Below are 25,832 nucleotides of genomic sequence, written 5' to 3'. Positions count from 1 at the left end.
TAGAGTATTTGTTTTCTAGGAAGCAACATGCCTAGGGGGGGGGTGCTATAGCACCCTACCACCCCCCTCTGGATCCGCGCCTGCTTACAAGCTAAAAATTGAAAAAATAAGAAGTCACTAGACAATTGAATCACTACGACATTGCTAAAGTAGATAATAAGTTAATGAATGCATTTTTTCATTAGATACATAGAACAGAAAATAATGAAGTAATATAATAAAATATAGTAAAATATATTATGTACATAATGATGAAATGTATGATATTCTTAATAAGTCACATAAATAAACAGGACTTTTTATAAAGAATACTGATCCCGTGCACTTCGTTACCCGTTAAATGTACCAACTATATGACTCAAACTTTGTTCAATTCATTATTTAATATTCGGTGTACTGCGGTGTTCAAAATTTATCTTAATTTTTCCGTTGCCCGGAATAAAAATTCTGATTCGCCGCATTATATTATCAGGTAGGTAATCTACCTGCGGTAATAGATCGCGGACCCCGTGCTGTTTGTACGTAAGCGTATGATTTAAGTGATTTAACTCGAAAGTATCAAAGCTATACCAAGTTTGTCGTTTTTAGGATTAATATAATCAATTAATACAAAATCCTAACCGTACTAGAATCAGATGAACAAAAAAAAACAAAATTTAACCATTTTTAAATTAGCCTATCTTCTTCCCAGAGGTCTAATCTACACACAAACATTAATTTTTATATACATAAATTGACAAAAGATAATAATACAAATTACAAATCAACAAACATGCCCGATTAACCAATAGCAACCAATATATAATACACTATTATTATTTTAATCTGCAACAATAAACTAAATTTTTATTTTATTTAGTTGATTTTTTTCTGAACAGATGGCGCCACTATTGTATATTTTACATCCAGATCTCCTTTTCCGGAGGATTTTCCTAAAATTTTCTTTCGTAAAAACCTTCTCCTGACAAATACGACCATCTTAAAAAAGAGAGACAAATCGGACCAGTTGTTCTCGATTGATGAGGTAACATACATTTTTCACACTCCATTTTTATATATGTATATAGATATTGTTTGTTATCATAATTGAAAATTCTATCGTTCAAATATAAATTGACTACATGTAATTTATAATTATTCGAGAGAATTTTAAGACAACATCCATCATAATTCACATAAGAAAATAAATATAAATGATTAAGCTGTAAATAAAAGTTTTGCTTAAAAATATATTCATCCAATGAACAAACATTAAAATAGATAGCAAGTATTAAAGAATTAATTAAGTATAATGTAAGTATAAATATAACTAATACCAGAACACTTTAATTATAATGAGTTTAACTAATGGTAGATATTTATAACTTTTTACTGATTCTAAAAATATATTAGTTACATATTTTATATACAATACATAACAAATTGTATTTTTTGATAATATTGAAATTTAAAAATTAGTTATAAGAAAAACTCTAAGATAAAAATGTTATTTGAAATTTAGTACATTGACAAAATGATTAAAAAGTACAAAACAAATCACGTTAAATATAAACCTGAATCAATTGAAATACAAAAATATTTTTAGACAATATCATTGTGTATAGATAATAAAATATATTATCTAGTATCTATACTCAATGATAATATGAATAAAAGTTTAGGTTGCATAGTACTTTTTAAATAGTAAATAAAATAATGTAACTGTGTAATATTCTTTACACAAGATGAATAACAAAAAATTACTGAAGTTTACTTCAACTATTACTTCGACAATAGTAAAAACTTATTGAAGTATGAAAATAAATAATTAAGATGATATAATATTATATGTAGCTATACATAGGAGCAAACATAACTTATAAGGAATAAGTTATGTTAATAAACTCTGATGTTTTTAAATTGAAATCTTGAAAGACAAAACTGTTTTTAACAATAATTTCTTCATAAAAAAATTCTTACAGGCTAATCATCTTAATGCTGTTTAAAAAAATGGCTTACATACTAAAATTACTAACAAATAAAAACTGCTTACATATTTTATTGAATCAATAAAAAATAATAATAAATCAGTCAACTTATTTATTTTTGGTTTTTGGAAGTCCATTTTTTTGGTTTTTGCCAACGAGGTTTTGGGTTCTGTTGATTGAATTGAGGTCTTACATCTAGTAATGAAGGTGGTTGTTGATTTTGAAATCCAGAATATTGTGAGCTTAAATTTGGAAATGGAGGGTTAATATGCCCACCATAATATCTTGTTGAAGTATCAGGTACATTTCTTGGATCTTGATATGTATTATTATTAGCTGAGATATGTTGATATAACTGGTGGGTATATTGTTCAACTTGTGACTGTGTTTGTACATTTCTGAGGTTTTCAGTTGATAAAAAATTAGAAAAATTATTATCGGAAAATTTTGGACCTTCAGCAGAAGAAACATTTAAAAACTTTAACATTTTATATTGCATTTGATCAATTGTAGCAGAGTTTGCAGGGTTTTTACTTTGATGATTTCTCGAGGAAAAATTACTTTGGGATCTATCATTTTTTTTATTTGGTCCTTTGTTTGCTTCAGGCGTTTGGGTAAATACTCTAGGACCAGTATTTTGCCAATTCCTTGGTTTACGACTTTTAGTTCTGCATTTAACTGAAACTTGTTCAACACTCTCATTATCTGATGAACCCGTTTCACTTTGATGAGTTGTATTAGGACATGAAGATTTCACGGATGAATCAATGATTAGCTTGGCCTTCAAAGAAGAATCAACATCTTTCATTTGTAAGTTACAAGTTTCCATGATTTTAGTTAACATTTTAAAAAAGTATAACATATCCGCAGGAGTAGTGCTACTTGAATTTGTAGCCAATCTGATTTCATTACAAATAAGTTCTGCTAAATGAAACTTCTTTGAACCAAATGATGAAAAATGTTGCTAAAACAAATAAAAATATACAATAAGAAAATTGGTTAACATTTACAAGCAAACATTTACTGATAAGTTATAATAATTAAACAATCATACTGTAATTATAAAATTATTGGCAATTCCAGGTTGTTCAATCAACTTTATAAACTCTTCAACGCCAGACCTTAGGTTGTTTGTGAATAATATAATATACGAGCATAGTTGGGCTATAATTTTTGATTTATCAAGTCCATTATATTTAGAAATCAAATTAGTGAGGTAAGGAATAGGATCTTCCCCATTCTTTTGTTTTCTTACTATAAGTCCTAAATCCATTACTAATTTTGATGTTCTATTCTTCAGTGGTGGATGATTTTGTTTTGTTTCAGTTGGTCTGCTGGGTCTTTGTTTTTTAGACTAAAAAGAAAAACAATTACCTAAAACATTATAATATGGATATTATTTCTGAGTATAACTTACCATATCTTTATAAACTTCAATTGTTTTTTCAATAGATTTTAAGACAGTCACATCATTTGGTGCCATATCAAAGGCCTTTGTCAAATATTGTTTTCCCAAATTAAAATCACGGACCATGACTGGAAGAGTCATTAATGTTCTAGCACATTTAACTACCAAGTGAGGGTCTTTTGGATCCATGCTTATAATAGTTCTAAAATAACAAAATAAATAATTATATTAAAAAAAAAAAGAAATGAAAAAGAAACCTTTAGACAACTCCTTTCTAAATACCTATATTGTATTAAACGTATATAATATGTTCATAATTGATTCGTTTATTATAATTTAATTTTTATTCAAGTATTGTCTACAGATTAAATTTTAAGAAAAGGCTAAAATAAGTTAAAATAAAAATTGTATGTGTAAATAACTACATCTAAAATAAATTTATCTTAAGTAAAAAATGTAAACAGACAAAAAAAGATTGCAATAACACAAAATAATAAATGTAACATTAAATTAAAAATAGTGATTAACTTCAAATAATGAAATCTGTAAAAATGTATGAAGTACAGACATACTAAAATTTAAAATTTAAATTGATTGTATTATCAGTGTTGAGTAAATTACTTTTGAAAAGTAATACAATTAATTAATCATTATATTCAATGTTTTTATTTAAATTACATTTGCGTTACCAGATATTATTTTCATCATGTTACTTTACTTTTTCATTCAAAAAGTAGCACATTGTTAATGACTTAATTGTATACATTTATACATGAACAAAATGTCTAAGTATTAATTCCTGTAATCTTTAATAATATTGTTGATTATTATTTATTATCTAGAACATTCAGAATCGTAAATAAATTTTATTGATTTTTATTTTTGACATTTTATGTCTTTGCTTTGGCACACAAAAACGTTAAGTTACGAAAAAATTGCAAAATATCATTTTTCTCATACATGATTTAAACTTGATATACGCGCTTATCACACGATAGTTAAGAGCAACTGCACCGACACTCGATTTGTTTGATACTTCGACCATTTGAGCATATAGCGAATGTCGCGACGTGGACGATTTTACATTTTTATCAATTACACTATAAATATTACCTAAGTATGTGCTTCATATGATAGCAAGGACAACAAAGACATAAAATGTGGTACTTCATTGCAGACTCGTATGCAATATGTTTCTTTTTTTCTCAAATATCCTAGCCCTTAGTTTTTGTCATACATAGATACATTTTACATTCACAACTTATTTTGTGTTAAAAATAACACGTTACTTTACAGAAATTACTTTTAAAAAGTAATTTGATTACAATTGCGTTAATTTAACTCAAATATAATGAAATCATTACATCATTACTAGTAAATTGTAATTTGCGATATGTTAATACCCAACACTGTGTATTATGAATACTCTTGAACAAGCATTTTGTAGATGAGATATTAGAGAACTCATGGGGGAGTCCAATATTTATATTCTAGGTTTTGGGGTATCTTATTCAGGGTATATTTAGATAAGGGTCACTAAATTTTTAACTATTATGAAATAGTCTTTTTTTTTTTTATTATTAAAAGAAAATATATACAATCTGTATTAACTATACAATGAGTAATATGGTTGATGATTTTTATACAAAACTGGACGGCTTGATGGAAGGGAGTGTCCAAGCGACACTACTTCAATTCTAGACTTTTAGGTTTTTTTTTTTTTATTTTTATTTTTATTTTTTATTGGTTGAGGAGGGTCCTGGGCCAATTTTGCTTTAGGCGAAGTGGAGGGTTATCGGGGAGAGAGATGGATGAGAGATTGGAAATGAGCGGATTAGGGTGGTTGACTGTGTTATTGTGAAATAATTTATAGTAGTGGGAGGCTAGGGTGCTTATGTATGGGATTTTGAGGTCAGAGTGGAGTGTGAGGTTGTTGACGTACCAGGGTGCGTTTGAGAGGAGACGAAGACAAATTGATTGGAAAGATTGGAATTTTTGAATGATGGATTTTTTGGAGGTACCCCATAGCTATATTCCGTAAGTCATTGAAGGACGGAGAATTTGTTTATAGATTAGGAGTTTTGTGTTGAGAGGGAGATTTGATTTGAGAAGGTGTTTCATTTGGTGGAGTTTAAAGTTGAGTGATTTCTTTTTTGTTTTTATGTGAACTGCCCAAGTGAGTTTACTGTCGAGGTGGACTCTGAGGTAACGGGTAGATTGTGCTTTAGGAATCGTGTCGTTGTTAAGGGTAATGGGGGGACTATGGTCTGGACGTAGAGTAAAGGTTATGTGGGTAGATTTGTTTGGGTTTATTTTGATTCTCCACAAGTTGAACCAGTTTTGTAGTTCATTGAGATGGGATTGTAGATTATCTGATGCAATGGTTAGGTCAACATTAGTTGATATTATGCCTGTCATCTGCGAAGGTGGCAAGAGTGGTGTTCTCGAAGTGAGGAATGTCGGAGGTAAATATATTGTAAAGAGTAGGTGCAAGAATACTTCCCTGGGGAACGCCTGCTTTTATTTAACGGATTTGTGAGAGTTCGTCCTCGCAGCGAACGACGAAGGACCGGTTGTGAAGGAAAGATTTTATGGTTAAAAACAGGGGGGCTGGTAGAAATCGTATTTTATATAGTAGGCCTTCGTGCCAAACGCGGTCGAACGCCTGAGCTACGTCGAGAAAGACGCCAGTGGAATACTGTTTGTTTTCGAGAGTTTGTGCAATTAAGTCGATTATTCTGTGGACTTGATGGAGTGACGAATGTTTATTTTTGAAACCGAATTGAGTGTGGGGGATTATAATATGGCTTGCTAATATAGGGTTTAATCGCTTTAGTATAATCTTTTCTAGAATTTTTGAGAATGAAGGTAAGAGGCTGATAGGACGATATGAAGAGGGCAGGTCAGAAGGTTTATCAGGTTTTGGAATTAGAATAATTATGGAGTGTTTCCAAGAATGAGGAATGTGGGAGAGACGAAGAATTGAGTTGAAGATGAAGGTTAAGAGAAGAATGGCTTTCTTAGGCAAATGTTTTATAATTCGATTTGTTATGAGGTCGTGACCTGGAGATTTTTTGTTTGATAATTTGCTGATAATAAATTGAATTTTGCTAGGGGAGGTATGTTTTGTGGGTAAGGACATAGGGAGGCAATTGGTTAGAGATTTTTCAATAAAGGATGTATGATTGATGTTGTTAACGTCGGGGTGAGGAATTATTTTCTAAAAGAGAGGCAAACAAGTTTGATTTTTCTAGGTTGGTCTTAGCGAAGGATCTGTCAGGATATCTAATTGGTGGTATTACATTTTTTTTATTTAGGATTTTTTTAGTAGCTTTCCAAATAGAATTGTTTGAGTTAGATAGAGAGTGTAAATATCGTTGGTATGTTTCTGTGTTGTGAATGCGTAGAAGGTTTTTAAGGGAGCACGCAATGTTGTTATAGCGACTTTTGTCACTGGGGGAAATATAGTCTACACTTACAAAATGGAAAGACTATACTAATATTAGTCTACAGGTATTTAATGATACACAAGCACGTATACAAACAAAAAATTTGGGGAGGGGATTCAAATATGATTGATATAAATAAATTATACAACAATTTCAGGGAGGGGGGGGGGCTGAACACATGTAGTCATGCCTGATGATACATAGTATACAATATACATTAATATTATGTCTATATTTTTAGGATACTAAGTAAGATAATTTTTTTAATTTACATACTTTATCATTTGAACAATTGTTTTATTTGCCTGCCGATTTTTTTCAATCCACAATTTATCATGATTATTTTTATTATCATGATAATACCGAATTGCAGTGTCTCTATCTAATATCATTCTATGGTAGTTGAAAGCTGTATTTTTTCCGTCAGACAACATAATTGCTTGCTGAATAGCATTTATTTCATTATCAGTTGGATATGATTTATGTGACTGTAAAAACTGTCTTTGAGTTGTCAAAGCAATTGAATGAATATAAAACCAATATGAAGTATTAGGATCTAAATCACATGCTTTTTTTGCACTGTCGCAAGCTCTTTTAAAAATGTGAGGACTTCCACCATATTCAGTAAATACAGCTGCTCGAATTGCATGTACAGTAGCTCTTGATTTAGAATCCATATTAGACAATGGTATAATATCATCCAACAACTGAAAAATTACAATAGTACTAATTGCATTTTTTCATGGTAATAACTTTGATGATATACATTTTTTTTTTTTTTTAAATTAGGTATGAATTAAAATTTGTTAAAATTTGTATTACAGAAAAAAATCTTTTTTAATTTTTAAGAACAAGAACTAACATTTTTATTTTTATAAAAACCAGAACCAAAAAATTTATTAAGATCTAACCTATTTTTTAATATTATATTTTCAACATGAATATTAATTATTATATTGTGTACTTGGTAGTTTTCCAATTAATATTTACAAAAAAAAAATAGTTGTGAAGCAAAATAAGTACAAATTTCTATAAAAGAACAATGAAATATTTGAAATATCTTTTTAAGAATATTGTGGGTAATTTAACTTAACAGCTTTTATTGATTAATCACAATGTAATATGTAGATTATTTTTTTAAATATTTGAATAAAAAAATTAATGATACCTATGTTCTTAAGGGGTTTCGATACCGTGATTTTCTGTTTTTGTCTGACATATGCGCGACATAGGATTTTGGACAGGTTCTTTGCCAAACATACCAATTGATCTAATGAAGCGGTAAGAATTCTAAAAACATAATTGAATTTTTGCAAGACTATTAAATCGACATTCCCACATTTTTGATTTTTTGAGTTAAAATTCTACAAAAGTTGAAATACTACAACTTTTATATACTCTGTTTTTATACCACAATTTTTTGGAATTTGGGTTATAAATGTTATAAAATCAAAAATGTGGGAGTCCTTTCAAGTAGACTTGACGACAAACTCAAATCTGTTTTCAGAATTCTTATCGCTTCATTAGATCAATTGGTATGTTTGGCAAAAAACACGTCTAAAATACTATGTCACGTTAAACAAAAACAGACAATCACGGTATCAAATCCCCTTAAAACAAAAATAAATAAATAATTACATACCCATTGACACTCGCCAGTAAGATTTGTAGCAAATAACATATGAGTAAAAGTTGCCTTCATAACATGTTGAAGACCAACATTAATAGATAAATAAAATTCATCAGTACCATCATCTAATTCTTCAAGCCATTTCCCAATTTCTAATATTTTCATTTGTCCTAATTCGGACTCACCATTATGGAACAATTCATAACCAATAATTAAATTACCTACATACCTAAACACAAGAATTAAAACCAATTATTAGAAGTATAAATTGGTATTTTATTTATTCACATTATATATTTGTAATATATTTATTAATAATAAATATAAATAAGATAATAGTATTATTCATTTTTTATTTTATATTTTTGTTATACAAACACAGAAGCTAAGCTATAATCTGGTAAGCTACTTTTTGTTTATAATGGTAGAGAATATACCTAGTAAAAGATTAAAGTTTTTTTTAAAAATATTATTTATAATATCATCTAGGTACCTTTCAAATGTAAACTCAGTTGAACAAATATTTAAGTTGTATTCTCCATATTTATTATGTATTAATAAAATAATATTTTTCTTGTTATTTGATTTTATGTTCCATGTAAATAAACACTGAAGACTGTTAATTTTATTTGCGGTATTGGTTTTTTTGGAATTTTCAACTGTTTCACAGGCTAGTTGGTTTTCTCCAATAGAACTTACTTCACTTTTAGTGTCATCAAAATTGTCAACTGAAGCACTATCATTCAAAAAATCTGGATGTGTATTATCAATAGGCATTGACTCGATACCATCAATAATATTATCTAACGACACGGAACGACTAACACTATTATCTGAAATTTCTTTGACGTCAACGGTTATCTCATTCAACGAAGTAAGCATGTCTTCGACATCTTTTTTAGTGATGTCAAAAAAATCAGATTCTATAGTAATCAGTTCCTTCTTGCCTTTTTTACCAGATTTATTAAAGACCGATTTAAACATTGAAGCAAACATATTTATTGCTTTGTAATTTGTAAATAACACCTATTAAAACAAAAAAATTGTATAGTTGAATATTATTATTATCAAAAATATTGAAATAACTTTTGTTGTGACTTACAATTGAAAAGTAAAACAGCAGTCAAATTCAGTTTCCTTTTAAAAATGTTTACATTTATATTATATTCATTTAAAAGATGGTAATCTTTCGAACGTTTCGAGATTAAAATTAAAAAATATATTATTTAAGTATAACTGGTATAACACATTATATTATCTGAGACACTTCGATAAGTTTTGATTATCTAGATTTATAACAAATAACAATTATAAGTAAGTATTATTAACTATGAACATGAATATTGAATGGAAAACATCTTCACGGCTCGTCACTAAATCATTCGCCAATCAGGAATCAACCATATAATAATGTAGCTATATTATTTTACAAGCAAGTATAGTTGTAGCATAGAACAATATAGTAGATAACTATTAAGAATTAAAAATAAAAATAATTAAAAGGTGATAACTGATGAGTTAACACTGATAACTGATAACTGATTAAAATTACCACAACCAAGAAAAAATACAAATGACTTTTTTTTATGCGTCAAGTGATATTATGGATCACTACCTTTTGTTCCACAAAACATATAACATATGGGTAGGGGGCAGTTGTCCGAAAAATGATAAGGCAGCTTATACCACAATACCATACCAGCATATACCAGCATTTTACAGTGACACCAATTTTAAAAAACATCGTACAGTGATGCCATGCTAGCGGCACTCGTCGCTACGCTCCTCGGCGCCGTCGCTGCGCTCCGCAAATCGAAAATATCCCCCGACTTGCTGTGCAACACCACCTCAAGTTGGTCACAGGGTAACCACAGGTTAACCACCGTACAACCACTCTTATCGGTCTTTATCATTATTCGGACAACTGCCAGCCACCGATAACATATAACATATGTAATTTTCCGACAGGTAGGTACTAGTCATGACAAATTAAATAGGTATGTCAGCAATATTACCGGCTTAGAAACAAATCGCGCACCCACTCTCCGCCCAGCCTTGTATTGTGACGTAGGCATTTCTCCGGTTCTCATTGGTCCACCGCCGCCGCGAAGACTCCACCACTACTCCGCGGCTCAGACAGTTGGAGAAATGCTACGTCACAGACATGCGTATCACGAGTTGCTGACATACCTATTTAATTTTCATGCTATATATCTTAGTCCGTGGTTACCTGTTATAAATTACAATGAATTGGCGTGGACGGTGACGTCTGGTGAACACGATTTAAGATATACCTAACCTAACTATTATATCTTATATCGTGCAGCTGGTGAATGAGGTGTAATCACTAATCATAGATTAAAGCCATAGACAATAGACATATAATAGATATCTATTATATGTCTATTATTAGTATGATTAAAGCATTAAACCAGCTATAGGTCTATGGATTAAAGTATGTTTAAAGTGATGAGCCACTGCGACAATTGCGAAAATTAATGGTGACTAGTGTTGTTAGAGGTTGGCACGACACGGTCAACTTACTGTGAAACCGGCTGTTGTCGCGGTGACAGACTAAACAGTGACGTGATTTTACGACCATCGCTAAATTCTATATAGTATAATCTAGTCATGATGGTTATTGGTTACTGAGTAACTTAAATATATATTATGCAAAACAAATGGTTGACCAGTCCCATTAAAAATCACGGTGACTTAAAGTAGCTGTCACCATTATCACGGTGACCAAATTTTGTCACCGTTAACCATCTCTATATAGTATGTTAAATCTATGCACCACTAGATTAAACATAATCTATGGTCTAATGCAGTAATGTGTATTTTCAATATTTTTCAAAATTTCAACTACTATTGTAACAATAATATTATATCAGGAGCCTTGTATTCAATTTTCATGCTTTTTAACCCAACAAATAACATTTTATTGACATTTATAGAAAAAAAACTAAAAAAAATTTGGAAACTAAAACGGTAATGTATCATCCACGATCCACATATACAACTATTTATCTATCAACATTCATATCACACTAATAATATACATAACAAACAAAATTGGACCTAGAATACTACCATAGGGAACACCATACACAACTTCATTTACCTGCCCTAAAACCCCATTAATATTTGTAATTTGTTTCCTCTTATTAACATAGCTTTTAAACCAGTTTAAACAAATACCATTTATACCATAACTAAATTAGCTAATTAGTCAGAAAAAAAACTAGAATTTTCACAAGTTCATCTATAAATTGAATCTGTATTGATTTAAATATTTAATAATAAGTTATAAATATATAGTATTATATAAACAATAAAAATAATGGTATGTAATATGTTAACATCTTATACTTGAAAGATTTGAATAAAATATACACTATTTTAATAATGACCATTTCAACTGTTCCTTTGCTGACTGGAAGACCTAAAATAAATATACACATGTATGTTACAATTTTGTACCATTGGAGTACTAAATACTAATTATAAAATAGGTAGCTTACTTGTGCAACAGTTTGTTCTCCAATTGGTATGTCATCGGTTCGTAATGCTACTCTCTGTACAACTGCCCCAGAATCGGCTTCCAATATAATTCTGTGGAAAATAAATGTTTTAAGACCTGAACATACTTAATATGTTACTGAAGCAGTAGTGGAAAAATGTATCACTACTGTGGTGGTACCCTCAAGGTGATTTTAGTACCACCACAACAGTGCGTGTGGACCTTTATCAACCCATTGCTGTAGCGTAGTGTATAATATAAAATATTATAAATTATGTTTACTCATATTATGGTTATAAAATATATTGTAGTTTTACCCATTATCGCAAATTTCATCCAACGCCAACATAACAACATCTAAGTTGTCAAGTACAACTCGTTTTTCCACATTTTTCCTTAAAATTTGACTGACAGAATCGTACATGCATTGTAAGACGCTCATCAATAACAGCTGAAATATAAAAATACCATGTACATTTGAAATTTACATGATATACTCCAGACAATGTTGTTACTTCGTTCTCATGTGAACTTCCCATGACATAAAAGAACAGATCCACATTGCTCCTGTACAGACATGTAATTCCGTCCAGCATGATAATTTCTGCATTTGCTCTGTGAGTACGGTTGAATAGGTTTTTTTCAAATGCTTTTTGTTCTTTAATCGTTGGAAATATATTGTCATCATAGTATTTGGCCAGTATGCGATTGCCATCATTGTCCAAAATAGCCATGCCCTTGACAGTGTACAAAGTTGGTTCCTGTAAGTTCATGAATATCGAATGACAATATTTATGTTTGTTTCTGTTCAATGTTTAACTTACCAGTAACGAAAAATCCATTATTATTTATTCGTTAATATTTAAAATTGAAGTGGCTATATTTTGAATTTTCAGCGCCCGACCCGTATAGCATAATATTATCTATTATTTATCTATCCGCAAATGCTGCTATCTTCACATCCTATCCAAATATTGATAAACCAGTAATCACGGGGAACGGAACTGCTTAAAATAATCATGATAGGAATATAATTTAAAAAATTTTTGCATTCGTGCAATAATATGCGATCCAACGCACACGGCACACCTAACCGTTTAAGCAAATTTTAACAGTCAGTGTCGTCCGCAGGGGGGGCTAACCTTGCCGTATTATTATTACTTAAAAAAAAAATAAATATTTATCAAGTTTCAAATATCAACTATAGAAAGTAAGACGTAAATTTCATATACGTCTTACCAGAATGAATTCATTTTTGAAAAAACATTGTATTTGCATACCAATTTTCCTAAAATTATCTGTAACTTTTCGGTAAAAGTATGAACTACTTGTATGAAAGACCTTATATTAAATTTTCTAGTCTTAGTTTATACAAATTTAATATTTTATAAGTTTTGAACTACAAATTAACTGTGGTTTTGACAAAATTTGAACTTTAAATGCTTATAAAAATAACCATGATGCCTATGTATCGTTAATATTTTAGCTATAATAAAAACTTGCATTTTTAAGCTTTTTGAATGGATAAATAATCCGTTTTAATGTTCAAAAAAAACATATAATTGTAAAATCAATACATTCATCGATCTGCTTAGAATCTAAAAATCATCATCAAAAAAAGATATAATGCCACAATGGTTTTACTAGTTTCAGAGAAATTAATCTTTCTCTTCAGTGGCTGAGTTACAGTATGGTTACAGTAAGTTACACTCAAAAGGAGTTGAATAATCATAATTTTTTTAAGAGTTGTAAACTTATACGGGCAACGAAATGCAAAGGATCAGCTGGTAATCTATAAGTATCAGAAGCGATGTGCGGTCCACTAGTTATATAATTTTTGCCAAAAAATATAATATTTTCGACCTTTATCAAAAAATAAATACCATAAAATTATGCTATTTATAGCCGCCACTAAATGTTTTTGATTTTTATTAATTTTTTTTAAATTATTAAATTAGATAATTTATACAACAGCTGTACAAGTATTGAAGATATTTGAAGTATGCTAGGATAACACAGTCTTAGCTAAAATCGTTTTTCGTATACAATGATTTATCATTGAATTCAAATATAACACATACATTACAATGACATACTCAACAATTACTGTACAGCAGTCACTTGTCCACCTTTTTAATTTTCAAGTTAGTGAAAATTAGAAAAAGTACTAAATCTACTTTCTTAAAAAAAGTATTAGGTATTAGAAAAGTCTAACACAAATTACTAAAGGTATACATTCTTTGATTAGTTTTAATCAATGAAAATAAAACATAATACTTAATCGCCAACTTTCGTTTCCCCAAATTGTTATTCACCGACAAACAAAAAACACCATTTTAATAGGTAGCATGTTATAGATTCCCGGAGACAATAAAAATCTACAAATTGCATGTTTCATTGAATTGGTGCAATAGTGACTTATTTCTATTAAATCATCGTTTTTCTTTTGGAAAGATGCAGTCTAGTTTCAGGGATTGCTTATTCCCCTCAATAAATACCATTTTATTAAAATAAGGTTGCATTATTAATCCATTCAAAATACTTAAAATAGTATGTTACATAACTGTATAATGTGTCCAAGTATATGAAAAATAAATGCTTTATGTAGTAAACTCTTTTTATAATTATGGTCATAACTGAATATCTTTACAATTATAATAGTAAAATGACAAAAACATAAGTTACTTGTAATTTAATATTGAAGCTGTATACAAAAATAATTAAAAAATGTATTATATATTATGTCAACAACAACATAATATGTTATAATCATAGTACATTTAATTTCTTAATGCTAAAAAACCCTGAATATTTTAGGTGAAAGAAATCAAAAACATAAATAAACTCAACTCATTTTTTTTTTGGATGTGTTTGAACAACATTTGTTTTTGGTTTAGGTTTTGGATTTTTAGGGCTTATTTCAGGTCTTAGACTAAGTAATGGTGGGGTATATGGGTTCTGAAATGGATTCGATTGCATTGGTGATCTAAAGTTTGCATGATTTTGATTGAAATAGTTATTAAGATCAGTAGAAGACACATTAGGTGAATTAAAACGTGCCTGCGTGTTAGCTAAAATATTTTGATATAATTGCTGGGTATAATTTTGTAATCCTTGTTGCATTTCTAAATGACTATCCATAGGCAAATTCTTTGATTTATTGGAAATTCCAACTCCTTCTCCATTGGCAGAATTTAAAACTTTTTCCATTTTAACTTTCATTTTATTAACATCATTTGCTTTTGGCTGTGGTTTTTTATTTTGTGCTTTTTCTGAAGCATTTTTGTTATTTTTGGAGTTTGCATTTATAACTTTTGCTCCTTTGTTCAATTTAACAGTCTGTGTAAATACTTTAGGACCTGTATTTTGCAAGTGCTTAGCTTTATGATTTTTTTTTGGTTTAATTTTAGCAACGGTCTCATTATCTGATGATTCAGTTTCACTTCGCACGGATGTAGATTTAACTGATTTGACTGAAGAATCAATCATGAGCTTGCTCTTCATAGATGAGTCAACCTCTTTAAGTTTTAAATTACATGTCTCTATGATTTTAGTTAACATTTTAAAATAATAGAGCATATCATCAGAAGAAGTGCCACAATTTGTAATCAATCTGATTTCGTTACAAATAAGCTCTGGTAAACTAAATGACTTTGAACCAAATGATGAAACATGTTTCTGAAACAAATACAATAATTATAAGAAGTACCAAACAGGACCTTGCACAAATGTATATTAGTATTAATTATACAGCAGGTTGAAATAATTTTGTCAAAAATAAATTGCGTATTATAATAATATAAAATAATTATAGTATAACATCACCTATGACAGTTATTATTTATTAACTAATAAGTCAGTACTTTTTTTTCCATAGAATGGTATGAAAAAGATCTCGGTATAAACCATAAATAGCTTAAAATTAAACTAAATATTTTAATAATATATGTAATGGAAAAATGTATTAGTTAGTATAATAGTTAACAAAAAAAAAATTTAAATATTATATTTATAAAAATTTAAGTTGTTTATTTTTAAAATATCAAATTTAGCCAACATTTTAACTTTTAATATTAATAAAAAGTGCATGAAGTATTACGCTAACCTTTTTTTTTTAATATAGTAAAAATAACAGATGAAGAATTTTTTACTACATTTGTAACTACAAAATATTTACCAATTTTCTTGATTTTGACAAAGTACAAACGCTTAAAAAGAAATTGTGAATATGGATTTTTAAAATTTTTATAATTTCTGTAAGTTAAAAATTACAAATAATTACAAATTATAAGGAGACTTGTGTTAAAATTCAAGTTTTGAGTTGAACATTTTTTTTTTAAATGTTTGAAAATTATATCATGGTCTAGGAAATAGCTAATATGGATAATTATACATATTAATTACATATGGTATTATAATTATAAGTATTTGGTGAAAATTTAATTTTTGAATTATAACAAAAAAAATAATAATCTTAAGAAATTAATTTGTTGTTTTTGTTGATTATTTTGAAAAGTACTGACAAAATTATTTTCTTAGACCTCCTAATGTACAAACCAGATATAATTTACTATCAGAAACAACCCCCAAAGTTTCATGCTCCAAAAGGTGTTTTTCATTACTCTGCTTGGAATCTAAAATAGGTTATATTAGAATAAAAAATAATTTATTTCTTATTAATTTTATTAATGATAAATAAAATATAGATGGATAATTTGTTAGTTAGATAGAAAATAATATTTACTACAAGTCAAAATTGTTATATTTTTAAAAATACTTACTGTAATTGTATCATTACTGACAATTTCTGATTGTTCAATCAACTTAATAAACTGTTCAACGCCTGATCTTAGGTTGTTTTCGAATAATATAGAGTAAGAACAAAGCTGAGCCATAATTTTTGATTTATCTAGTCCATCATATTTAGAAAGCAAATTAGTGAGGAAAGGAACAGGATCTTCTCCATTTTTTTGTTTTTTCACTATAAATCCTAAATCCATTCCTAATTTTGATGTTTTATTTTTTGCCGGGAGTTGATTTTGTTTTGTTTCATTTGTTTTGGGTTTCTGTTTTTTTGACTAAAATTAAAAAAAAAAAACAATGAACTAGAATATTAAATGAATAAAATGTCTGAATATATCTTACAACATCTTTATAAGCTTGAACTGTGTTTTCAATTGCTTGTAAAACAGTGGCATCATTTGGTGCCATTTCAAAGGCTTTTGTCAAATATTGTTTTCCCAAACTAAAATCACGGACCATAATTGGAAGTGTCATTAATGTTCTAGCACACTTAACTACCAAGTGAGGGTCTTTTGGATCCATATCTATTATAGTTCTAAAATAATAAAAGAAAAACTTTAGAAAACTCCTCTTGTGAAATATTTTGAAACATATTCTATACCAGATTTAAAATTTTATATCTACTGACATCTTTTAATCAAAGTTACACCAAAATGTTATTATAAATAATCATTGCATATTTTATTTTTATTATGAAGTAAATAGTATTGTCTAAATACAATTATACTCTAAGCAATAAGTATTATGCCAAAATGCACAAATCATTCCAAATAAATATAAAATTATAATAAAAATAATTTCTTAAAAAAATTATAATTAATGAGTTCTCATTAATTTACTTACTTGATCATATGAACAATTTTTTTGTTATCTTGTACATTTTTTTTAAACCAAGACTTATCATTTTTATTTTTATTATTATGAAAATTTCCAACTGTAGTATCTTTATATAAAACCATGTTATGGTAATTGAAAAGAGCATTTTTTCCATTAGACAAAATAATTGCTTGATGAATTGTATTCATTTCATTTTCAGTTGGACTTGATTTATGTGACAGTAAGAATTTTCTTTGAGCTGTCAATGCAAGTGAATGAATATAAAACCAATGAGAAGTTTTAGGATCTAAATCACATGCTTTCTTCGCCACCTCACAAGCTTTTTTTAAGTAGATTGGATTTTCACCGTATTCAATTAAGACAGCTGAACGTATTGCATGTACAGATGCTCTTGATTTAGAATCCATGTTAGTAAATAATACAATATCATCCAATAGCTAAAAATAAATTAAAACTGATATTTAAGCTATTAAGTTAGAACAAATAGATAAATCTATGTGTTAGTCGTTATGTTTATTTATTTAATTAATGAAACATATATTATAAGCTTTAAAATTCAAGTGAATTAGGTTTAAGTCCTATGAGTATGCTAGTTGAACAATGAAGTAGATTTTTATGTTAATTGAATGGCGAATATATTGTAAATTAAATTTAAACATTGTTATCACCTTAAAGTAATTTATATACGATAAGGTTTGGAGGTAAATAAATGTATCTAATTTTAGGGTAACTTAGGACAAGCCTATCCCATACTTTACTACTTTCCCAAGTTAAACCTAATGTCAGTAATGTTACTTTAAATTCAATAAAATCATTAAAAAAACTTATTTAATAATATCAATTTTTTTTTAAAACTAATTAAGTCCCAAGTTAAATAATATCGAAGGTACCTTGAATTTTACATAAACATTTATGGGTATCCCAAGTTACCCAAAAATCAAGGTAACTTAGGACAGACATTTTTTTAAATAAAGTTAAGATCAACCAAATTAAAATTTTTTTTTATTGTGTAGAAATTAAGCCAAGAGATTTTTTGGTTTAAACATTCAGTGAAATTTTCAAGTATCTACAGTCATTAATTTTTCAATTACAATAAAATAAGAAAATTGTTACATGAGAAATCAAGTGAATATCAAATGTTGTAAAAATATAAATTCCAGACGCTCATAAAAATTTAATTTAAGCTTCTTGTAGACATTTTTTTTTGATAAAGGTAGACAAACTTTTGAGTAATCTTAAATTACATTTTCAAATCTTAGATTTAAAAAGAAAAATTTTTATGAATTCTCAACTCAAAATAATCTGCTAATTTTCGTGATTTTTCCGTATTTTGTGAAAATTTGAACTTTAAATGCTTATAAATAAAAACTGTGACTAAGGATTTTTAATTTTTTTTATCTGCCTTTGAAACAATAACCTAGGAGCCTTCTATTAATTTTTCAAGCTTTTTTACTCAACAGATAAAATTTTATTGATATTTATAGAAAAAAAAGCTAAACAAATTGAAAACTGACAATGGCCGTAAACAGCTCAAAAAGAGTCAAAATATTTTGTAAATTTTATGGTGTATAGAAAATGCTAATATAAACATTCAGTCAAAATTTCATGTCCTTACGGTCATTTGTTTTAGAGTTACACCAAAAACCAAAATCGATTTTCTCGAAAACAGATTTTGCGTAAAAATTCCCGTTTTTCCTTAATTTTTCTTTTGTTTTTCACGTCGCTTGTGAAAACTACTGGGAAATTTTTACTTTTGACCCCCCAAAGTACCAACTAGATTCACTTTCCTATCAGAAAAGTTACTATTGAAGAAAATCCAAGCACTTTTACTGTCCTAAAAGGTGATGACAGACACAAAAATAAAAAAAAAACACACATCATTGTAAAATCAATACATTCATCGCTTCGCTCAGAATCTAAAAAAAATTTACCCAATGAGAAAAAATATAAATTTAACCAATAATCCGGAATATGCTAAAGATATAAAACCGATATAATATAATATATATAAATATATACATATATTAAAAAACAACATTTTAGGCAAAAACCCTAAACCAATATTAAAATAAAATTGATATCTGATAAACCACTATTTACTAATTAGTAATTAGTAATTATCAATTACACATTAATTTTATTTCACTATTTCAGTCTTTAATAGTTCCTTTAAACATTTTAACAAATTGTAGGTATGAAAAAATAAAATGATGATTATAACAAATAATAATAATGATAATTTTTTATGTAATATATTTCTTTTAAACAAATTGTTAATCAAACAATAGGTATAGGTATAGGAACTTTCAAAATAAATAACACTTTAAAAAATAAATTAAAAATAACCATCCATATTTGTACAGTGTACACTATCTTTTTTATGATATTTCAATTTTTCTGGAATATATGAACATTTTTAAATTTTAATATAATAATTGCTCATAACTTGCATAACAAATTAAAATATCATAAAAATGGTAACATACCTACAAACACAAATAATATTCTTAACTTTAAGTTTGAATAGTTTAATTCATAAATGTTAAAACTAACAACACAAAATTAGATCTGTTGAACATAAATTTGCTTAGTAAGTTTGTAAGACAGAGACAACAAATGCAGTTGCCAGGGCCTCAGGAGCATACAAAGGGGAGATGTGGGGTCGGATTCTCATTCCTCTCCTCATAGGACTTTTTTTTAAATTTTACAAAATAGTGTTCGTAGTGTTAGCGCGTTACAAGGAACCATAAAAAAAATAATAAATTGTGTACTATAAATGTTTGATTCAGGGGCGTAATTTTAACTTTTTGAAAGGCATGGTAAAACTAAAAATTTTCAGCCGACCAATATATACCTACGCTCGCAAATCAGAATATATTAGGAATATTATATACCTAATAATACTAAGTTTGAACTTAAATTAAAATATTTATAGACACTTGTACCTAATTATCCATTACCTACATTTTGTTATTTATTCTTTTAATGTGATGCAGGTACCTAGGTTTAAAATTTTTTTTCTCCTCTCTCCCATACAAAAATTATGTAAAGGCCACTGGCAGGTATGATATCTTCTTAAAAACCTACCTAAGTTACACTGTTTTTGTGTGGGAAAACATTATATAGTCATTACAATTAACATTTTTTGTCATGTCTAAACAAGTAGTGTTTGGTTTAAATGTCACTTATAGATACAAATATTTAAAATAGAATACATACCTACTTAAAAACTTGAATATTATAAGTAATGAGAATAAATAAATAAGACCTAACTAAAAATAATAGCTTACCCATTTACATTCTCCAGTAAGATTAGTAGCAAATAACATATGAATGAAAGTTGCTTTCATAACATGTTGAACACCAGTTTTAATAGATAAATAAAACTCATCAACACCTTTATCTAAATCTTCAAGCCATGTCCCAATTTCCAATATTTTCATTTGGGCTAATTCAGACTCACCATTATGAAACAGTTCATAGCCAATAATTATGTTACCTATAAACCTAAGAAATATAAAAATTATTTGATAAATTTAAATTGATTATTTAGTCAAGCATTCCACAAATTCGCTAAACTATACCGGTTTAAAATTATCCTACATTATCTCGCACCAGGAACCATGTAAACGATATGGTCCAAACATCCCGGTGCATTATTTTTCACACCGGTTTAATCTAGCAAATTTGTATATTGATGTTATATAACATACAGGACCATATAAAAGTTGTTAACCATTTTCTAAAGGTTACAATCATGTAGCAACAGGTTAAAACACGCAGTGACGTAGACATGATTTCTGAATGGGGAGGGGGTCAAAAAAGAAACAACATGGCTACATGGGAGGGAAAAATTGGAAAATCCCCTACTATCTCAAAACTGTTAAGTTAGGTATTAAAATATTTAACAACATATTGTTCATTAGAACAATGAATATAATTTGAATTGATTCAAAATTCAAATCAAACACAATGTGGAAGATTATCCACTTCAAAGCCAGTGAGGGGGGGGGGGGGTCTGACCACCATGTCACTCCTTGTTAACGCTACTGAAAACACATTTATTCTAAACAATCGTCCACTACCCACCCTCCCAAAAAATGAATTTTTTTATTGATTACCCATTAGTCTATAATAAAATAGTCCCAAATTTGCTTTTTTTAAATATAGCATACCAATTATGTTTATAGCTAGTGATACTAATAATTAAATAATAATAATAAAGTGAACCCTTTGTAATATATCAAGACACCATATTATATCAATTTGGTTTTTACATTATTATGTAATTTATTTAGACAATAAGAATAAAAGTCACAACTGTTGGAAAGATATTAAACTATATGAGAAAAAACAGATAAAGATAAAAAATAAAACAATATAAAAAATATTACTAGTAGAATGAAGAAACTTGTTAATCAACTACAATTTTTTTTTATAATGTTGATTAGTTAGACATATTTTTAGTACTTGTTTAAGTAACTTTTGGCGATTGCCTAGATGTTTTTGGGTAGTATTTTAGTGAGTAGTTTATATATTTTGGGTAAGTAATGGGCGAGGTTAAGATTGATGATTATGAAGTAAGCTGATTTTAGAAGCGGTTACTGTGGTGATCAATGAAAACAATGAGGTACATATTGAACATTTGGAAGTGTCTGATTGTTACCTGTTGAGGTAGATAGCCATAAATGAAAAATTATTGGTTAATTAAAGTGAATTTGATTCATTCTCAATTTTAATACAATAGTAATTTATTCAAATTATTTATTAAAACTTACCTACCTTTCTAATGTAAATTCAGATGAAGTTATATTTAAGTTGTATTCTCCATATTTATTCCGTATGAATAAAATTAAATCTTTTTTGTTCTTTGATTTTATGTTCCACGTAAATAAACACTGAAGACTATTAATTTGGTTCAAAGTTTTTTTTATATTGGGATCCTCAACTGTAGTAACTGGTAGTTGGTTTTCTCCAATAGAGCTTACTTCACTTTTAGTGTCATCAAAATTATCAACTGAAGCACTATCATTTAAATATTCTGGATGGTAATCAGCGATAGACAATGACTCAATAGCATCTGTAACATTATCTTTTGTCACGGAACAATTATCATCATTATCTGTATTATCTTTGATTTCATCCAATTCAGTTAGCATGTCCTCAACATCTTGTCTACTAATTATAATAGTATCATCTTTCACCGCAAACGCAATCGTTTCCTTCTTGGCATCAATAACTGATTTATTAAGAAGTGATTTAAACATTGAAGCAAACATATTTATTGCTGAATGGAAAGCACCTTTTTAAAATCAATGAAACAAGTTAGTTGAATACCTAGGTAGTGGCTAGTAATAATATTAATAAAACGAGTCGATAAAAAAATTTTTATTTTAATACTTACAACTAGGAAGTGACTAAATAGTAATTAGCAGTGTATATTTAATTGTCTTCCAAATTCCACCAAATAGCATTAGTTACCACTAATAACTATTATATTTATTGAATATCTATGTTTAAACAACCAACGAAAAGTTTTTAAATTCCAATTAAATTGTAAATAGATAATTCAAGAAAGCAAGTAGGTATACAAATTACAACAAATAATAATATTATATTAGTATCAGCATAATAATATCATAAACGATACACTTAATAAACCTACTATACAGTAATTGAGTAATACACTAAACGACTAAACCTATTATAAAAATCGTCGAGTTAGTCGAGTTATTGAAATCTGAGTCCGACGAGTCGATAGATAACAGCTTGTACCCCCCACATGAATGCCACAAGGCACAAACCACTAAACCAGTAAGCCACAGGGCTATAAATATTTTTATTGTGTAGTTATTCGTCGGTATCGCGGTGATACCAGTTTACCATTACTAAAATTTAATGACAAATATTGTGTTAATTATAAATTATCAATACTTATAATATTTATATAATCAACTAAATTCTAAAATAGTAAAATATAAATTATGAAATATGGTAACGTTGTAGAGTACTGATAATATCAAGTATTAACTATTAATTAGTAATATATTATGTGTCTGTGTTACATTTTAAAAAGCATTTAACAACGAAAAGTATTCCAGCTTGTACAATGTAGATATATTAGATGATAAATAATATGATAATATTATGATCAATAATAGTTATTTAATAATAAGTACAAAATACAAATAATCACGTAGTCATAGCGTCAGGCGATTCGTTTTGGAAAATTCATAATAATGGCCGACGGGTACTTTTACTTATTCTCATGACATGGTGAATAAAATTAAAACTGAAAAGTATCTATCAACCAAAACTGTTAAATTTACAATACCTATTGAGTATGCTGTAGGCACCTACCGAAAATATTGTCAACATGTTTTTTTCATCCTGTCCCGTCCACCAGTCCGTCGAAATAAACCGATTTGAGGTGGAAGAAAAGAAATTAATTTCGTAATAGTAATTAATTTTAAATAAATTTCTAAATTATAATGAGCACATATAGCGTCATTAGCGTTGTCATCAACACAGTTCAACATACTACTTCAGACTTCTATGAATAGTGTAAGCATAGTATTCTAATCTATGCTGTGGTGTGAGTAGAGTCTAGAATTATATTATGCGTTTAGAAATGTCAAAATATATAATTAAAATATTATGTAAAGAAAAATTGACTACCTAAACATTTAATTATAGATAATGTGCATAATATTTATCATGGACATTGTAGAGATATAGGTTCTAATGTTCATGAGTCATGATATTTATACTTGATATACGATATCTGGTAAGACTACTCGATAAAAAATTATTATTATTACTTTATTACAGCTGCAGGAATCTACGGAAACGTAGAATACCAACCGAATAATAGAAAACAATTTTCAATTTTTGTTATAACGGATATAATTTCTGTAATATTTATTTCAATATTTACAATATTATGAAAAACTAAAACAAACTTTTAACAGACTCAAATATTAAGGTGCAATATTGTATACAATAATCTTCATTAACAACAGCAATGCCAGACTCAAATTTTCAACTGTTTTTTTTTCTGTAGTAAAATTCATTTATCAGCGCACCATTAGTTTTCTCGACTTTTTTGGCTCGACGCTCATGCGCAAGACAAGCAATATAGCGATAAATTTGCGTTCAGCAAAACCACGAACTAAGATATCTATCTATAGATATTTATCTTAGTTCATTAGCAGAACCTGCAATCTTGTGCTGTGCTTTTTAAAAGTGAATTGTCATATTATTATCACACTTAAAAATGGAAGACCAGCAAAAATTATCGTTTTTATAAAACTCGTTTCATTTGAATCTTCATTTTTCTATTCGATTTGATATACAAAACACAAAAGTTTGAATCTTTTTTCTTTAAACCACAAATAAAAAGTTCATTCGAATTATCATTTTCATAAAACTCGTCTCGTCATTTGAATTCTCGTTTTTGTAATCGACTTGATATACAAAACACAAGAGTTTGAATATTCTTTTTTTAAATTACCGCAATTGTTTTATTTTTCATTTATACGAATTATCTATCGTTTTTATAAAACTCGTTTCATTTGAATCTTCATTTTTGTATTCTACTTGATATGCAAAAAACAAAAGTTTGAATCTTTATTTACGCCTATATGATGAAAATTATATTCAATGTATATTTTAACAAATAACATTTCAAACTTTGTCAATTAATTACTATGTTAAATACAATGCATCTCGTTTAAAAAATATATGATTCAAAAAAATTATGAATCACTGCTATTTTTTAAATTTTTGCTATGCGTCCTTATCTTATAGAATTTAATCTATTTATAATACTACAAAAATAATAATTCATAAGAATTAATTTAGGTAGGTCATTATATTATGCTGATTTATGAACTAAGAACTATAAAAACACATTGAATACCTATGCACTTTTTAAAATTAGCAAAATACCTATGCATTTAACATTTTTAAGCTTGTCATTGTATAGAATAGATTGCTAGCTTGGTATACTTTAATCAAGAAACCATATTATAATTTATAGAAAAAATATACAATTTGTACAGCTTCCGAATCCCTAACTTATGACTGTTATGAATTTATGATTATTGACTACCTATTAAATTTACCTACCACGATGTAGAGATCTATCGTGTCACCTACCTACTATAATATCATAATACAATATTAAATAAATTATGGTTATTATTGTATCATG

The 25,832-nt window shown here is 28.0% G+C and overlaps 3 protein-coding genes across 3 annotated transcripts; all 3 read right to left on the bottom strand.

Annotated features, from left to right (window-relative positions):
• Positions 1–1,283: 1,283 nt before the first annotated feature.
• LOC132943121 (uncharacterized) lies at positions 1,284–10,051 on the bottom strand. The gene is made up of 7 exons (XM_061011945.1): positions 9,557–10,051; positions 8,948–9,480; positions 8,467–8,683; positions 7,101–7,531; positions 3,385–3,577; positions 3,022–3,321; positions 1,284–2,931 (listed from the first exon to the last, which is right to left on the bottom strand). The coding sequence occupies exons 2-7, from the start codon at positions 9,448–9,450 to the stop codon at positions 2,080–2,082; spliced, it is 2,496 nt and encodes an 831-aa protein (XP_060867928.1). The 5' UTR covers positions 9,451–9,480; positions 9,557–10,051; the 3' UTR covers positions 1,284–2,079.
• Positions 10,052–11,714: 1,663 nt separating this feature from the next.
• Positions 11,715–13,077, bottom strand: LOC132943000 (coatomer subunit zeta-1-like). The gene is made up of 5 exons (XM_061011745.1): positions 12,802–13,077; positions 12,493–12,738; positions 12,295–12,428; positions 11,979–12,069; positions 11,715–11,899 (listed from the first exon to the last, which is right to left on the bottom strand). The coding sequence occupies exons 1-5, from the start codon at positions 12,817–12,819 to the stop codon at positions 11,852–11,854; spliced, it is 537 nt and encodes a 178-aa protein (XP_060867728.1). The 5' UTR covers positions 12,820–13,077; the 3' UTR covers positions 11,715–11,851.
• A 1,499-nt stretch (positions 13,078–14,576) lies between these two features.
• On the bottom strand, positions 14,577–24,158 carry LOC132942999 (putative leucine-rich repeat-containing protein DDB_G0290503). Its single transcript, XM_061011744.1, has 8 exons — positions 23,978–24,158; positions 23,022–23,127; positions 22,400–22,919; positions 20,908–21,124; positions 17,624–18,054; positions 17,123–17,315; positions 16,759–17,055; positions 14,577–15,655 (listed from the first exon to the last, which is right to left on the bottom strand). The coding sequence occupies exons 3-8, from the start codon at positions 22,894–22,896 to the stop codon at positions 14,828–14,830; spliced, it is 2,463 nt and encodes an 820-aa protein (XP_060867727.1). The 5' UTR covers positions 22,897–22,919; positions 23,022–23,127; positions 23,978–24,158; the 3' UTR covers positions 14,577–14,827.
• Positions 24,159–25,832: the final 1,674 nt, after the last annotated feature.

Source organism: Metopolophium dirhodum, chromosome 4 (assembly GCF_019925205.1).
Source record: "Metopolophium dirhodum isolate CAU chromosome 4, ASM1992520v1, whole genome shotgun sequence".
NCBI lineage: Eukaryota > Metazoa > Arthropoda > Insecta > Hemiptera > Aphididae > Metopolophium > Metopolophium dirhodum.
The sequence above is the reverse complement of the archived record's forward strand: the minus strand, read 5'-3'. Positions and strand labels throughout refer to the sequence as shown.